At 35.0% G+C, this 18,729-nt stretch overlaps 1 protein-coding gene across 1 annotated transcript; it reads left to right on the top strand.

The window, feature by feature from the left end:
• The first annotated feature begins 1,118 nt into the window (after nt 1–1,118).
• LOC105794950 (MAP3K epsilon protein kinase 1) lies at nt 1,119–18,517 on the top strand. Its single transcript, XM_012624360.2, has 24 exons — nt 1,119–1,452; nt 1,890–2,024; nt 6,308–6,328; nt 6,629–6,702; nt 6,776–6,866; nt 6,945–7,028; nt 7,509–7,610; nt 7,738–7,869; nt 8,081–8,152; nt 8,781–8,884; nt 9,818–9,920; nt 10,128–10,508; nt 11,105–11,431; nt 11,530–11,577; nt 12,781–12,960; nt 13,150–13,233; nt 13,403–13,494; nt 13,590–13,673; nt 13,912–14,801; nt 15,127–15,515; nt 15,593–15,727; nt 16,462–16,868; nt 17,166–17,280; nt 17,934–18,517. Exons 1-24 carry the CDS (start codon nt 1,393–1,395, stop codon nt 18,108–18,110), a joined length of 4,287 nt encoding a protein of 1,428 aa, XP_012479814.1. The 5' UTR covers nt 1,119–1,392; the 3' UTR covers nt 18,111–18,517.
• The last annotated feature ends 212 nt before the right edge of the window (nt 18,518–18,729 follow it).

The following is an 18,729-nucleotide window of genomic DNA, read 5'->3' as shown; positions in this document are numbered from 1 at the left end:
TTTAATACTCTTTTAACGCCATTAAATTTAAAACATGTGACAAAATTATATTGTGACACGTGGCATGATTGCATCAAACAATTTAACTAGCAAAAAGATAATTTATTAAAATTTTATAAGTAATGGAATTTAAACCTTTGGTATTTTTAAATTAAAGCTTTTACCTATTTTTATTAACCAATTGGTCTAGTGGCCAATAAGAGATCGAGGCCATGACCTCCTAAAATGGTAAATTTTCAATTTAGACATTTTATAATTTATAAGATTTTAAATTAGTAATAGTAAAATTGTATTTTGACCTCAAAAATGATAAAATTCAATTTAAACATTTAAAATATAAAGATATAAATTATTAAAATGATAAAATTACATTTTATCGTAAAATTATACAATTTAATTTACGCTTCCTAAAAATTATGATGTGTGATGAATTTCTTTTCTTAATTTAATGTTTGATTGTTTATTCATAGAAAAGGACTGAATGTCCACGTCAAGTTCCAAGTGTAATTAATGTTGGATAATACATCACCCGAAAAAGTGACAAAGAAAAAGTTTAATTAAGGTTGGAGATACAAAACTATTATTATTTTTATTAAAAACTAAATTATTTTTAGTATGAAATTTATTGTGAATATTAATTTATACATTAATGATATACATTAAATTCAATTTATTATAATTATTAACCACAATCAAACTTTTCAAACACATTCTAAAAGTGGCAAAAAAACTTAAATTTTATTAAAACATGCTAAAAGTTAAAAATATAATTTGACTCGAATTGAAAAAGAGAATATTATAAAAAATTTCCAAAAAAAGAAAAATAATAAAATCAAAATTTATCCCGAATTGTACCTAAAAGGTATTTTTTTACTAAAACTATTAATTTCATCTCATTCTATAAAAAAAAATGCAAACATCCAATAAAAAGATGCCACATTTCAAGTTTTTCGTTAGCCAGCATTGTGGAATAAAATAACCATTATTAAAAAAGCCCTTTAAGTACCTAAATGAGACAAGTAGTACAATTTAAGGTCAATTTTGCATTTAAGCCAATTTTGATTTCACGCCAATACAGTGTTTGTCTTTCTATTGGTCGTTTCCCTTTCATTCTTTCACTTTCTTCCTTTTTTCGTTTCTTTTTCATTTCTGTTCTTTTATTTTCTTTTGAATTCTTTCTTTATTTTTTCTTTTGGCTTCGCAGGAGCTATGGCCTCGTCTCTGGATTCCTGCGATTCTAAACCCTAAATTTTGTAGTCAAAAGATGGAGCATTTCTTCTTGTAGGGTTCTTTTAAACAGTGACCGATTGCCTTCGTTTCTCACTCCTTAAAACAAGCAAAAACAAGGAAGGAGGAGCTGAAGCTGCAGAATACACAAAAACACAAAAGTAAATGTCTCGCCAAGCAGCTTCTTCCGCTTTCCACAAATCTAAAACTCTCGACAACAAATACGTAAGTCCGTTTCCATAATTCGATCTATTTTTCCTCGAATTTCTACTCTTTTACCCTTCCTATTGATTTCCGTATCTCTTTTTTTCTCTGTTAATTACGGCTTTGGTCGGTTATAAAATTGAGTTGATGAAAGGAGTAAAATGGCAATGAAAATTAAGATGTGAAGGTTTTGTTCGTCAAATGCTCCTCATTCCAGCGAGTTGATGACAAATTGGAAGGAAAAAAGGATATAGGAAAGAATTACACACTTCCAATTTCCCATTTTCTTTTTACTTTTTTTTTGTTGCTTTTGAGCTCTCATTGAAAGCTGAATTTAAGTGTTTTTTTTTTTTTTTTCTATTTGCCCTGGTTAATTATTTGATGTAGGAATAGAGCACACACCTGGGAAACATATAAAGTAGATTGAAATTTATGTTGTCTTCTGTTTTCTTGTATAGATGCTTGGAGATGAAATAGGAAAAGGTGCATATGGACGTGTTTATAAAGGTTTGGATTTGGAGAATGGAGACTTTGTTGCAATTAAACAAGTGTCTTTGGAGAACATTGCACAGGAGGATCTCAATATTATAATGGTTCGATTTTAATATTTTAATTTTGCTCGAGTTTCTAAATTTACATATTTCAAATTGGTACGGAGTTTCACTAAGATGGCTTGCTAGATATGGGCAGTTCATTAGTAGTTGTGTTTCCATATGCTAAATTACATTAAGGTTCAATCACTTTTTGCTTCTTGATTGTTTTTAGATCATACCATGTTTTCTAGGTGTTTTGATAGATGAATGATTGTTTGAAAATGGAGCCTTTTTGTTGGTTGACATGTTTCTTAGTTTCTTTCAATAAGGGGCTTCTTTTCTCATAATAAAGCATCCATAATATACTTACCCTTATATTTATAATTGACTTATGTTGACGGGCTACACATTTTGTATCCAAGCTACTTAGGACTTGCCATTTTGAAGTTTATTTGTCCTAAACCTCTTCTGAGGATTTATTGATTGATTTTAGAGTACTTGCAAATGTTTTTATATGGTGCCACCTATGCTTACCTATTTTAGAAGATCACATACATATGGGAAGAATCTAGCTAACGTCTTACATGGGGTTTGACTTAAACCTTGATCTTGTGGAGAAGATTGTGGCTGAAATAGTGGGATGATTCTCTACTATTGCAACACATTTCTCTATTTCCTCCATAGTTAATGACTTAACTGTAGTTTTGATATTTGCCTCTCCTTATTCAGTGGCTTAACTATAGTTTTCTTTCCTAGCAAATAGCATAGTCCCTTAGGCTGTTAGATTATAAATACACCAAGGGGTTCTAAACTTAGGATCATCCTACAATTATTAGTTTATTTGTATTGGGAGAGTTGTTCACTCCATATGGGTTGCACATTGGAGGAATAATGTTTAAGATTCTTTTATTATATTCTTCAACAAATATCTTTCCTTTTCTAACTCATTACTGTATATCTTTAAATCCAACTCCTGTATTTTGGTATCAGAGCATATCTATCATCATTGAACATTGGATCTTCCAATCTCTAAAAAGATCTAACCAACGCAAACACTAAATCCTTAGCCAATTCAAATTTTGATTCCATTGCCCAACAATTAACTGTTGGCGCTTCCGAATTAAACTTCATAGACTTGGTAGTAGCAGAAGTGGCAACACTTAAGACCTAATCCAGTGAAGCCTTTCCAATGGAAATCAATGTCAGAATATTGAACAAAGCAAAGGCTAAAGAAATATTTTTTGGACCTCATGAGAAGGGAAGATTAGCTTGGTTAGAAGCAAATGATAGTGGCATGGATAATCCTTGGTGGTTGAGGGGTCAGTCATGGTGCTCCCAAATGAAGGTAGAATTTCCTAGAAATGATGATCATGATCCCCATGGATGGATCCAAAAAGTGGAAAAATATTTTTGATATTATCTAACTCCGAAGGAACTTAAAGTCAATATTGCCTCTATGTATCTTGAAGGTGATGCCCTTGACTTATTTTCTAGAATCAATTGGGAGCAACTTTATTGGGAGGAGCTTGTCAAAGCATTGCAAGAAAACTATGGTTTATCGAAGTTCCAAAATATTGATAAACATCTTTGTAGTATACTATAGACAAGGTTTGTCCAAGAATATAGACAAGAATCTGCTAAGAGACCTTCGCGAGTCTCAAACCTGCTAGATCATTACCTATTGGGTGTGTTTTTTAATGGTTTAAAAGAGGAGCTAAAGGCTGATGTTAGGATCGACAAACCTAGAAAAGTCTACAAAGCCATGAGTTTGGCCCTTAAACTTTAGTCCAAGCTAAGCCCTAACTGGAGCAACATAGGGCCGAATTTGACCACATTGAGCCAAACTAGCCCACAAACCCAAAACTAATCGAGCTCTTCAGCCTCACAGTAACACTTTGGCTTTGCTTCTTATTGCTTCTTAAAAGTGCTTTTGGAGCCATAAGCAATGCTAAACAAAAAATTTTGAAGTCAAAAAGTACTTTTGAACTCAAAAGCAATTTTTTTTTTTTTAGCTTTTGCATTTGGGAAAAACACTTTTGAAGTCAAATGACATTTTTAACCCTTATTTATAGTCTAATGTATGATATCATATATTTAAATTTGCAATGGTTATGTTTTTAATGTTTAAAATTTATTTTATATTTTACAAATAATTAATAATAATTTATTAAAAATATTTAAAATTTATATTTCATATATCAAAATATTAATAATGAGTTGTAATAAATTATTTTTTTATATTCTTACTAAAATATCATAATATTAACGAATTCGAACATTATTTAAATGTATATTTACTTCACAATATCATGTCACATTTTATTTCTCAAAAGCGTTTTTTGACGACAATACTAAATACTTAAATCTTAAACCAAACTTTTAAAAAGCAATGAGATACTAGCCATTCTTCTCCCTTGGTTGTTCTAGCGGATTACGAAGGCAACTTAAAGACCACACGTGCTATAGTTCAACCCTTGCAAGTGTGATCTTGGAAAGTTGAGTGGCAGAATCAATTGAACAAGGGTCTTTGTTTCTGGTGTAATGAAAGATTTGCTCTAGGACACCGATGCAACTTCATGAGTTTCTCTTTCAAGGAGATCGAAAAAAGTGAAGAAAACACTGTTGAGATGCCAGAAGATGTTGAAGAAGGTATGACATCTACGATGGACATGGCTGAGATTTCCTTGCAAGCCACCTTGGGCAAGACTTTAGGAACTACAATGAAGCTTCGAGGGAAAAATTGACTTCTTCAAGTTATCGTAGTAGTGGACACTGGTTCAACCCATAATTCCATTCCAACAAATCTCTCGTCATGTACAACTTGGAAATGGTGAAATTATTTGTTGTAATCAAATTTGTGAAGATCTTTTCAAGCAATTGCCAAGCCTAACCATCACACAAGACTTCTACCTATTCTCTCTTAACAAGGTAGATTTGGTTCTGGGGATGAGATGGTTGGCATCTTTAACATAGTTCAAGCAAACTAGAATGAGATGTTTATGAGTTTTCATCTCAATGACAAGCTATATAAGCTATAGGGGGTTCTAACCAACCAATTAGATGACGCCTCTTTCCATGTAAACGAAATTCTTGAGTTCATCTCCCATCCAATCTATCCTTCTAGAGTTTGCATAGTTAGCTTACGAATTGTAATCACTTTTGTCATCTAAACTCCATCCTATCTTTCATGTGTCACTTCTCTGTCTTACTAGAGGAAATTTCAAAGTCACAACAACCTCTCTACTAGCCATCAATGTTAGTTGGGAAATGGTAGTAGAACCGTAATGTATATTGGCACGTTGTTAGCTTCAGAACTCTGGAGGTCCTACATTTTTGAGTTACTTGTTCAATGGCTTCATCTCCCTATAGAGAAATCGAGTTGGGAAGACTATGACCTTCTTGTTGATCAGTTTCCTTTCTAGGGAGGGTGCACTGGTATAGTGCCACCTACCTATTTTAGAATATCACTTGCGCATTTGGGAGAATCTAGCTAATATTTTTTGTATGGGATTTGTTTGAAACCTCAATCTAGTGGAGAAGATTGTGGTTGGAATAGTGAGATGATTCACCTTAGCTAATATCTTTTTCTTATTTAGCGGCTAAACTATAGTTTTCTTTCCTTGCTAATAACAAAATCCCTTAGGCTGTCGAACTATAGTTACACCAAGGGGTTCTAGACTTAGGATCATCTTGAGATTTCTAGTTTATTTGTATTGTGAGAGTTGTTTACTTCATAGGGACTGCTTACAGAGAAATGTTTAAGATTCTTGCATTATTTTCTTCAATAAATTACTTTTCTTTGCAAACTCTTTGTTGTATATCTTTTCTGAGAAATTTAGTCCCTATCATGTTTTCTTGTTATCAACAAAATTGCCTTGTTGCTGTGTAACCTGCTGCAGTTATTGTTATTATTCAGAGCTCATTGATCATTCCAAGCCTTAATTGTGGTTTATTTCTTATGTTACTTGGATTTGGGTGTGAGTGTCAGATACAGGTATGCATCTGGCATGGGTATGATTAGATTTCTAAGTTCTTCCATGTATTTTGAGGATATTTAGAGATCATACCCGCATATTCATGTGTTGGACATGAGTTTGGACATAGGTACTTCAAGAAAAATGAATAGTCCGAGTAGTGTAGGTCTATTTAACATATTTGTCCAACACTTTGGAAGAATTAGGTGATAAACATGGAAAATAAATATAAAAATTTATATTTGGTCCTTAGAATGCTAATTCTAAAACATGCATTTACTATTTCCAGTTTCTTTTGTGTTAGCTTGGCTGACAAGTTGCCTTTTTCTTTTGGATACACTTGGTTCATGGAATGGGCTAATATTGCAGCAAGAGATTGATTTATTGAAGGTAACTCCCTCCTTTAACTGCTTTTTGGGTCTATTTTGGTGCTTTTTGAACTTTTGATATAATGCTACTTCAAAATTCTCACTTGCTTATTTGATGCATGGGTTTGCCATATGTGCACCGAAGATGTCCTACTTCCAACCCTCTGTGTTACAACTATCAATACCTTTTAATTTCCTTGTCCATTGTTTGTTGTTTACTGGTCATCTTCGTGGTAATTGTTGTCTGCTGCTGGTTGGATTACATGTACTGAGTTTTGTCAGTGTCTTATTGATGCTAATTAACATTTGAGCTTCTTTGCAGAATTTGAACCATAAAAATATTGTGAAGTATCTTGGATCATCAAAGACAAAGTCTCATCTGCATATAATTCTTGAGTAAGAAACCTTACATTGTGATTGCATGTTCTCAGCTGTTAGAAACTTACAGTTATTGCTTTAATTTTAATAGGTATGTGGAGAATGGTTCACTTGCAAACATTATCAAGCCAAATAAATTTGGGCCTTTTCCAGAATCATTGGTGGCTGTTTATATTTCTCAGGTTTGTTTGTATTTCTGCAATTTACTGCTTCATTTCCCTATTAAAATCATTTGGATATGCTAATTACTTGTTAAGCAGGTTTTGGAAGGCTTGGTTTATCTACATGAGCAGGGTGTTATCCATCGGGATATTAAGGGTGCAAATATTTTGACAACTAAAGAGGTAACCTAATAGCTATTTTGTCTCTTATCCTTGGAGAGTTTTATTATTGCTATTTCTGATCAGTTATTTTTATTGATTCTCTTTCTATAAATTTGAGCATGGAAGAAAAGATTTGTATGAGAACAATACCATGTGGCCTCCTTATTTATGGGGCCATTAGTGACTAATTGAATTTGCTCCACTTAATTCATATACTACCTTCTACTTTGGCAACTCATGTGGTGAGTGAGAAATCGGCTAATATAAATGACGGCAAAGTGCTTAAGGATTTTTAAAGTGGAATGCTGTGTGCTGCTGAACCTGTGGCCATATTTTATTGCCTCAAACCTCAGTGTCCCTGCTTGTTTGTGTGGGTTCATTATAGTCACCGGGCTCTTTTTTCCTTCTAAACTTGTTTCCAACTTAGATCTGATGGTCTTTGTTTAGGGTGAATGGACTCTCTTGGTTTCTTCCCAACTTACCCTCAATTTCTCTTTTCAGGGTCTTGTGAAACTTGCTGATTTTGGTGTTGCAACAAAACTAACTGAGGCTGATGTTAACACACACTCAGTTGTTGGAACACCATATTGGATGGCCCCAGAGGTAGTTCTTTGGCTCCTGCTAATGATTGGAGTGTGGCTTTTAATTGTCAAATTTGTTTCTCCAAGTTCTCGTGTGCGGCAGTTGAGGTATATGGAAGCCTTACATTGGAGGTTGATTTATATTTCAGGTGATTGAAATGTCAGGGGTTTGTGCTGCTTCTGACATTTGGAGTGTTGGATGTACTGTGATCGAACTGCTTACATGTGTGCCTCCGTACTATGATTTGCAGCCTATGCCAGCTCTCTTTCGGATTGTGCAGGTTTGTCTGACATTTATATCCCCACAATTCTTTTAGTCTTTCTTTAAGATAAGAGTAAATTCTTCTATCTGAGTTTCTATTTTTCTTTCCCTTCCTATTGATTAAATCATTCCATATTCTCATTTGACTGCTGAAGAATGCTTTAACGAGCACTTTCTTTTTATCATGCCTTAAATTCCACTTTTTTTTTTTTTTAAAATATTACTCTCAGGATGAGCATCCACCAATACCTGACAGCTTATCTCCAGACATTACTGACTTTCTGCGCCAATGCTTTAAGAAGGTAAGTTGAAGAAAAATGAAGTTCCAATTTTGTATTTTAACTATCACTTCATCTTATCAAAAGTTTGTTATCCACGAGTCATGCTTAATTGAGTAGACAGAATAATATTAGTTATCACTAAGAACAGATCACTACTAATGGGAGTGAGATGTGTTGATCTTATAACTGTGAAATCTATTAAGACCAAAAGAAAATAGATATTTGTTACTAGTCTCCTTAAGAATGATTCATATGATACTTCAATCTCTCTCTCTCTCTCTCTAAACAAAAAGAAGGAAAAAAGTAACTGGCTGAAAGTTCTGCAGTAAGCAAACATAATTGTAAACATAAAATCTTTGGTGGGCAGCCATCCTCAAGATGAAATGAAATCAACAAAATCCAAGGAATATAAGATATCATGCTAAATGTCATAGACTAATTGACAGCTGTGCAGCCAAAAGAATATAGGGCCTTCAATCTTGGTCCGTAGATTGGATGATAACTACTGGACATAAATTTCTTGTCATCCATGTTAATGGTGGTTGCTAAGTTCAAACTGTTGTATCAAAACACCACTAATATTCATTTGACCCCTTTGAAGTCATTGATGATTTGTTATTTTGTTAGTGACACTTCATTGAATTTTCAGGATGCCAGACAGAGGCCTGATGCAAAAACACTGCTTTCTCACCCTTGGATATGTAATTGCAAACGTGCATTGCAGTCATCTCTGCGTCATGGTGGAACCATTAGGTATATATAGGATAATGTGCTGCATTTAATGTGTTTTGGAAATCATCTTCATGGGATTTCAGTTGTGTTGATGAAGTTACGTGCTACAAGGTCCCACTTATCCTGGATACCTACAATCATTAGGCTGGTCAAATAATCAGAGTTCTAATTGACTACATTATTTTTCATGGCAATTTGTTTGCTTAGGATTTTTGTTTGACAAATATCCACATCATGCAAATAGTAAATCGGCCAATGGTTTCTTTATGAGATTGTAAATATATAGATATATGTGCTCTATTTCATGTCATGTAACTTGTTTTCTTTACCTAGTCCTGTCTGAGTTAATTTGTTTGGGTTGCATATTTTGTTGTGACACCTAGAACGTGAATAGAATTTTGCATGTTGCAACAAATTTTAAGTTTTTAGCCTTTTCTAGCTTTGTCATCTGGCTATAACTTAAAGGCTTCTTGTATCTTTCAGTTTTCATACTAAATTATGGGGACGCATCTGCTTATGAAGGTTTTTATTGTAACCTTATTACCTGATCCTTTTCTCTCCGGAATTCAAGCATTTCTTAAATATTTTCTGAATCTTTTTGTACCTTATTCTAACTCCTTTTTTTGTAATATATAGACTTCAAAATGAAGCCAAAGAACAGGAAGGGGGGAGGGGGATTTCTTTATTAGAAAATGTATAGATTGAACTCTCGAGTTTAACTCTTATTTATTTTTATCTATAATTATTTGAAACATTCTTCCTATCTTTTCATTTTCTGAGATAGTGTCTTCACTTCTGTATTTCAGCTGGACAGTAATTTTTTTTTTTTGCTGATTTGCTGGATTGGCAACTAAATACTTTTTTAACCATGCTATTTGTGTTTTACTTACTCCAGCGTTATCTCATGAATCATGATGACTGACACTGTGGTTGTTTTCCTATTTCCTTTGGCAGAAACATATCTGAAGACATTGCAGCAAATGCAGAAAGCTCTGGTGGAGATAATCAGAGTGCTGGAGAGAGTCTTCCTGTAGAGAAAGTGGAGGCATCTGAAACAGTGAGAACCTTTTCAACGTGAGCCTTTTCTTGCAAAGAAACCTTAGCTGAAGTTGGAAGCTACAAACAACAAATAATTTATTAAAGAAAATTAGTAAATTCAAAACATTTTAAGTTGTTTGAAGCCTAATTATTTGTTTTTCCCAATGACTGGTGCTAGCGGATGCTGGTTTTATCACATTAATGGCTTGTAATGTCTGATTGTCAGAGCTCCGGGAAAGAGTTCTTATTGGCGGAAGTCACTCATCAGCAGAGTGCTTATCAGGAAAGAGTTCTTGAAGAAACCGCAAATAATTTAGACAATGATCTACTATCAGATCAAGTTCCAACCTTAGCCATTCATGAAAGCTTATCATTACAGAGTAGTTCTGGTAGACTATCTGTTAAGAATGTGGTGGCTGCCCATGCTTCTGACCAGCTTCATGATACATCAAATCAAGATGAAGTTACGATAAATGGTGATGTTGGATCTCCTGAGTCAAGAAGGAAACATACAGAAAAAGGACATGGAGGCAAAGGAAGTTCAATTGATATTGAGGATGCGTCATTTGGCTTTGGACCTATAACTCAGGATGCTGGTCTGCAAAAGGTAAATGTTTCATAGAATGTTGTTAGTTTCTGAAAAAAAGTTAATTTGGTGGATTAAAATGATTTAGATTTATTTACCTTGAAGTTTCTGTATGATGCATTTCTCTGACGTTTCTTTGTGTGTCTCCATGTGGATGCTTAGGTGCGACTTGCATTGGCTGAAACAACCAATCTTGTTTTCTATGACATCATGAACTAATTATCTCTATGAAATATCTTCTTCACTCATGTTCTGCTTAATGAGCTAATAAGCTGCTATTTGAGATTTTAAAGATGTTAGGCAACTATCAATAGATGCATTCATTACCTTTTTGCCTGTTTTAACATTGTAGTTCAGATCGAACTTATAATAATGGCTATAATTTCTTTTGTGTTGTGGTCCTTTACCTTTCTTCTCTATGAAAAATTTTTATTGCTAGCCCTAAAATCTCTGGACTGAGATATTAGTTGCCTAAGATCATCTTTTGTAAATTCTCTTATCTGTTTGACTGTTCCATGTACACGGCTTGTCATCATTTTAACATTCATCTTTCTTACCTTTTTTGTTTCCTGATGTAAGTAAAAGTGAATCTTACAATTTTAATTCCATTTTTGAAGGCTGTGAAAGCTTCAGTGATCTCTACTGGTAACGAGTTAAGTAGATTTAGCGATTCTCCTGGAGATGCTTCCTTGGATGACTTGTTTCATCCATTTGATAAAAACCTGGTGGAAAGTGCTGCTGAAGCTTCAACATCTGCGGCTGCATCAAATGTGAACAAAGCTACTCTGCCTGATACTGGAAAGAATGACCTAGCTAAGAAATTAAGGGATACAATTGCTAAGAAACAAATGGAAGAGCAAATGGGGCAGTCAAATGGAGGTGGTAACCTGCTTCGTGTAATGATGGGTGTTTTGAACGATGATGTAATTGACATCGATGGTTTGGTATGTTTAAAATTGGTGTGCTAGGAGTATGATGTTTATGCGCTACTGTCACACATGAGCTTTATGTTTTCTCTTGTTTATGGTATTGCTGTGGTCAGGTTTTTGGAGATGAGAAGTTACCCGCTGACAACCTATTTCCCCTACAGGTTCCTATCATTTCTTTCGAAAAGCTGCTTTGGTTTCTTTTCTCTGTAATTGAACCTTGCTTCCTCTTTTGATATGCAATACACTCCACCCTTAAGTATGTTGAGGTTTTCAGGCCTATTGTTGTTTTGGATCCTTACTTTTGGAGCTTGTTTCTAGTAGGTTTAAAGTATCGTCTATACCGTTAAGCATGTGCAGTTACTTCTTCCAGAAAAAGAAAAATTATGTGCAGTTACTTGTTTTAACAGTTGCAATTTTATCTTCATTGATAATTTAAGTTTCAAATTTTTTTTTACAGCAACATTATTTAAGTTTTACATTGTATATTGCAATTTTGATTTTCAACCTATGCATGTGTTCACTCTTACTTTTCTGAACCTACATATTCCTTCTTTGAAGTAGTTACTATTTATTCTATTCTAAAGTAACTGTTTAGTATTTTGAGTCATAAATTTTCTTCCAATTGATTTTAGTCATCCATTATAAATGAGTGTTACCCATATCTCTTGCTGTTAATTTCAATCTAGTAAATTTAAATTTTAAGATCTTTCTATTGAAAATTATAAATCATACTGCTATCTAGTTTTTGGATCCTGGGTAGTTTCCTATTTAATTTTTATTAATCACCAGTCTTGTGGAGAGTAGGCATCTATGTTACTCATTCAAAACTGGGAGTGTCTGATACTGCAATGTTTTTGGCATGGGTATGTTCAATTCTTTGAAGTTTTTCCATGTATTTGGAGGGTCCTTGGGGTCTTCCTCCGTACCCAAGTCCATATATGCGTTGGACACAGATAATTCAAGAAACAGTGAAGAGTCAAAGCAACATTGGTAGACATCTCAAGCAATGAGAGCCTTCATCAGGTTGCATATGCTTCTAATAAATCCTATTAAAAGTTGCACATTGCAGATACTCCTGGGCTGTGTGAATGCTAAGGATATTCTTTTAGGATCCCCCCCTCAAGATTTATGACTGAATATATATTTTTGATATCATGAGGACAAAACATGGTCATACAAGTAACTAAAATAATCAATTTGTACTTTTTCCCAATCCTTATCTGATCCACATTGCTCTCTGTATTGCTATGTATCAGATTTCTTTCTGTTGAATTTTTTATTTTGAACCTTCCTCATGTTATTGTTGTTTCTGGAAGCAGAGAGATTTAAAAAGGCATTTATTTTATTTTCACTTTGCACTACAGGCTGTTGAGTTTAGCAGATTACTTAGCTCGCTAAGACCAGAGGAACCAGAGGATGCAATTGTGACTGCCTGTCAGAAACTCATTGCGATTTTCCACTTGCGTCCTGAGCAAAAAGTTGCTTTTGTTAGCCAGCATGGTTTGCTGCCTCTAATGGACTTGCTTGATGTCCCAAGAACTCGTGTATGTCAGCTATCAGGCTCCCTCTCCCATACCCCATCCCCAACCAGAAAAAAAAAAAAAGGAAAAAAAAGAAAAAAAGGAACCTCTTTCCTAGATGGAAAAGGGGTAAAATTCTCTTAGATAGTTTCCAACTTGGTTATTAGCTTGGTGAAGACCAACTAATGAGGTTAATCTTTATTCCAATTGCAGGTTATATGTTATGTGCTTCAACTTATTAATCAGATTGTAAAAGACAACACTGATTTCCAGGAGAATGCTTGCCTTGTGGGATTTGTAAGTGCTAGTTCATGTGAATAGAAGTTTTCATACGTACGCATGATTCTGTCTGTGTATTTGTATGTTACTTCTTTGATCTTTTCAAATAAAAAGAGAAAGTGGAGGGACTATTAAAGTGGATATTGTAGTATTTAAGCAGTTTTATTCACTTCAAGTTATATTATAGATCCCTTTTGTAATGAGTTTTGCGGGGCCTGATCGTCCTCGGGAAATTCGGATGGAAGCAGCTTGTTTCTTACAGCAGCTTTGTCTATCAAGGTGTTGAATTCTCTCCTCTCATTAATTCAATTGTTTAATATTGCTTTTAATTGATGGAAAAGGCTAGTACTGACCATGTTCATTTCCTTTTATAGCTCCTTGACTTTGCAAATGTTCATAGCTTGCCGTGGAATCCCTGTTTTAGTTGGTTTCTTAGAGGCTGATTATGCAAAGTACAGGTTCGTGTGTATTTGAATGAGGCTATAGTTGCTATGCTTTTTAATGCAAGACTTGTGACAGTATACTATTTTGGAAAGCTCTATAATCAAGCGATCAAAATTATAGTTGACTTCATTGATGCACAATCGCCTATTTGGTTCTTCTACCTCTTCTCATTTTGGAATATTATGTTTTAAATGCTCTAGTGTATTTTGCTTTCTATGCCTTAAAAAAACTCATTAGCCTCTTCTTACACAGGGAAATGGTTCACCTAGCAATTGATGGCATGTGGCAGGTCTTCAAGCTTCAGCGATCTACCCCAAGGAATGATTTCTGTCAGATAGCTGCTAAGAATGGGATATTGCTGAGGCTTATTAATACTCTTTATAGTTTAAATGAGGCAACTCGACTTGCTACCATATCTGTTGGGGGTGGATTTGCAGTAGATGGTTCTGCTCAACGGAAACGTTCTGGTCCATTAGATTCCAGTCATCCTCTGTTTGCTCAGAATGACACTCCACTCTCTCTAACTGATCAATCTGATCTCAAAGTTAGGCATGGAATAATTGACCATTCCTTTCCAACTGTTCCACAAGAACCTTCTCGGGCTTCAACTTCACTTTCTCAGAGGTCAGATGCCAACCTGCCTGATTCACGTTATCTTGCTATTGACAGCAACAAACCTCAATTTAGCAATGGAGTATTGGATGTTTCAGTTGGTTCTAAATTGGCAGAACTGACGTCCCTGGAAAAACTTTCTAACCTTGCCACCAAGGAAGCTTCAACTATTTCCAGAGATCGAGAAAATTCAGACCGGTGGAAACTGGATTCTGCTAGAGCAGAACTTGACTTCAGACACCAGAGGACAAGTACCTCTGCAAGCAGGACATCTACAGATAGACCTCCCAAATTGATAGAAGGTATATCAAATGGATTTCCCACTTCAGTAACTACCCAGGCACAGCAAGTTCGGCCTCTGCTTAGCCTATTGGCAAATGAACCTCCTTCTAGACATATCTCTGATCAATTGGAGTATGTACGCCACCTGCCAGGATCAGAGAGACGTGAAAGCATACTACCTCTGTTACATGCTAATAATGACAGGAAAACAAATGGTGAATTAGACTTCTTGATGGCTGAATTTGCAGGTATATACTCATGATTGATTGATCTACTGCTAATTGCTTTATGCAGATGTTAGCATATGTAAATAGTTGACCTTATCTTCCTATAACCACATTATCACTACTAGGAATTGGTGACTCCTTGAAACATACTTATGCCGGAACTGCCTGTTTTTATCAGTATGTTGGAACTTTCTAAGTTGTGGCATGTAGTGTTTAAATTTATGCTATCTTTTGATGAGACTTATGACCTTTCCATTGGCATATAAAGTTTAAATTTCTGCTACCTTTTGATGAGACACAAGTAGTTGACTTGTATTCAAGGCCACAAATTTCTTTATGGTTTCAGAGGTCTCTGGCCGTGGAAGAGAAAATGGAGTTGTTGATCCTACACCTAGAATTTCAAATAAAACAGTGAGTAAGAAAGTTGGGCAACTGGGTTTTAGTGAAGGAGTAGCATCCACATCTGGTATAGCTTCTCAGACAGCATCAGGTGTATTATCTGGCTCAGGTGTTTTAAATGCTAGACCAGGAAGCACGACATCATCAGGGTTACTATCCAACATGGTATCAACAATGAATGCGGATGTTGCTAGGGAGTACCTGGAAAAGGTGGCAGACCTACTTCTTGAGTTTGCTCAAGCGGATACAGTCGTTAAGTCCTACATGTGTAGCCAGAGCTTGCTCAACCGTCTTTTCCAGATGTTCAATCGCATTGAGCCACCTATTCTTTTAAAGGTATGTAAAAAATGTTTTGGCTTTCAACTTTCTTCTCCCCTGTATCCTTTGCACTAACTGTTCATCTTTTTTTGTAGATACTAAAGTGTATTAATCATTTGTCCACTGATCCAAACTGCTTAGAGAATCTTCAACGAGCAGATGCAATTAAGTATTTGATCCCAAATCTAGAACTCAAAGATGGACCTCTTGTATCTCAAATACATCATGAGGTTTGCCTTATTATACTTGGTCTTTATGCCTAATGATGCATTTGCTAGAAAATTTGATATGTCATCATCTCTCATGATTCATCTACTTAACTTATAATAATCTGAGATTATCTGAGACTCCACATTTATTTTATTATGTGGTGCACCTGGTTTTCAATGCAACTCCTGCTTATTTGATAACTTAGTCTAAATTATTTCCCATACTGTTTCGGGTAGTTATCTCCTGGATTTAATTCAAATGTTGATTGAACTCAGTAGATAATATGATGGTGCCTACCTGATGTTGATAATACTAGCAATGTCTTTTCCTAAATAAGTTAAAATTGTCTCTGCTTTTGATGTACTAGTTTCTTGTTGCTTTGTAAATTCCTGTTCCTTTTTCGTCTCTCATGAGACAGGGATTGTTGCCTTTTGACCTAAACATCTACATGCATTCATAAATTAGCTTTAGGGAACCGATTGTTGAGCCTTGAGGGTAATGGGTATCCATGTATGCTATGCAGGCTTCTTCTTCCTTTTCTTTCTTTTGTTTAGCCTATTAATTATACCGTTGAATCCCTTTTTCCTTCTCTTCTGCTCAGTACTTGGCAATGTACTTTAAGTCTCAAACCAATATTTTTTTTGAAGTTCTCATATCCGATTGTGATTCTTATTAAATTGGGTTGAATTTTTGCTCTTTTTCTGAGGTGCCTTTGACATTATTCTAATAAGTTTTTTTCAATTATTTTCTGAAGGTCTTGAATGCCCTGTTCAACTTGTGCAAGATAAATAAGAGGAGACAGGAACAAGCAGCGGAAAGTGGAATAATTCCACACTTGATGAATTTTATCATATCAGATTCTCCTTTAAAACAAAGTGCATTGCCACTACTGTGTGACATGGCTCATGCATCACGTAATTCAAGGGAGCAGTTGAGGGCCCATGGTGGATTGGATGTGTACTTGAGTTTGCTTGATGATGAACTATGGTCTGTGACAGCATTAGATTCAATTGCTGTTTGTTTGGCTCATGACAATGACAACCGCAAGGTGGAACAAGCTTTGCTGAAGAAGGATGCAGTTCAGAGATTGGTGAAGTTTTTCCAATGTTGTCCGGAGCAACATTTTGTCCACATATTGGAGCCATTCTTGAAAATTATCACGTAGGAGATACTACACCCTTCCTTTGGTTATGTCTTAGTATTTAGAGGAGATGAGCAGTATATTGATTTGATTAGACTAAAGATGGTTAAGTATTTAAAACAGAACATTCTCAGCAATTTCACCCTTCAACATTCAAATTGATTTTATACTTGCATAGCTGCATGGTAGTTGGTTATGTTTCATTTTTCAAAAAGTTCCACCCCCACTATTTTCTCTCTCCTCTTTCGTTAGACATTTAAGAGATTGCCTAAAATGGAAATTTTGCTGAACTGACCCTATTTATATCTCATATATAGGAAATCATCCCGAATAAACACAACATTAGCTGTTAATGGTTTGACGCCCTTGCTAATCTCAAGATTGGATCATCAGGATGCTATTGCTCGTCTTATTCTACTTAAATTAATTAAGGTAAGTACGACCCTTTCCCTCCCAGAGTCTGTGCACTTCTTATTCTGTTTATGGATCATTTGGCGGATGCCAAGATCCTTTATTCATTAGGATTTTTCATTTTCCTGACAGCTCTACTGTAAGGAAGCTCCTTGCAGTCAGCTTTGGTCACTTTTTAATTAAACATACATGTTCTCTTGTGTTGATCATTTGAGTTAGAGAAATTGTTTGATGGGAAGTTTACGTCATGTATGTTAATTCTACTTTAGCATGCCATGTGACTGGGGAATCTAGGAAATTTGGTGTTGAAGTTCGTATTCACTGCATGTAGGTGATGTGAGGATGTATAGAATATAAAAGTATATTTTAAAAAAGTTAGAAAAACAAGGGAGTTCTATAAATGTATGGAGAGGGAATAGAAACATAAACTGTTGATGGGGGTGACCAATTAGTACTTGCTCTATGAAAAATTAGCGCTATTGCACTTCAAACCATATTAATTTATTTCAGTAATGATGGAAGAGTGGATTATTTCAAATAAAGTGATTATTTGAAAGTGACTTTAACTTTGGAGAGTGGAGAGCAAAATTAGCATTTCTTTTTGTAGTCTGTAGTTGTTCAATGGAGTTAGGAGGATGTTTACCAAGAATATCACTGTAATTTTCTTTTTACAGGCTGTTTATGAGCACCACCCGCGACCAAAACAATTAATAGTGGAGAACGATTTACCACAGAAGCTTCAGAATCTAATCGAAGAACGCAGAGATGGGCAGCGTTCTGGAGGCCAAGTGTTAGTGAAACAAATGGCTACATCGTTGCTCAAAGCCCTTCATGTTAACACCGTCCTGTAAGTTAATTGTGTTCAAGTTCTCCTCCCTGTATGTATATTTTGCTTCGTTAGTAAGGCGTGATTCTCCCTTCACCTTTGATTTCTCCAAATTTTTTGTCCCTTTAGTTTCTCTCATCTCTCACATCAAATCAATGATGATGGGGTTGGAAGCAAAAGGATATAGGAAATGTTTTTTTTTTTTTTTTAGTTGGGTTACTAAAGTCTTGGGAGTGGCTTTGTTTTTACCGTCTAGACTGTGTCTTATGTCTAACTTTAAGTCGGTGATGTTACCCTTTGTCCTGGGTTTGGTTTGGTTTTGTTATATTAGCAAATATTCCAATGATTTGATTCCAATTTTGTGTGTTTAGTTTGTAAAATATACAGCTTTTGATATGGAGAACATAAATGGTGAGTCTCAGTCTGACAGAAGTTTATGACTTGATTTTTTTTTGCTCAGCATTTATGACTTGAACTGTAAATCCTTATTTATTTATTAATGCTTGAAATGGGTTAATGAAGCATTAATAGGCTCATTTTTAGTAACAGGCTAACATGATGGTTTCCCTCGACAAAAGCATGGCAATTTCTGTAAAATTAATCATTTTTCTGGATGCCCTTCAACTTATTTCTGTTTTATTGGT

This window comes from Gossypium raimondii, chromosome 3 (assembly GCF_025698545.1).
Source record: "Gossypium raimondii isolate GPD5lz chromosome 3, ASM2569854v1, whole genome shotgun sequence".
Lineage (NCBI taxonomy): Eukaryota > Viridiplantae > Streptophyta > Magnoliopsida > Malvales > Malvaceae > Gossypium > Gossypium raimondii.
The sequence above is the reverse complement of the archived record's forward strand: the minus strand, read 5'-3'. Positions and strand labels throughout refer to the sequence as shown.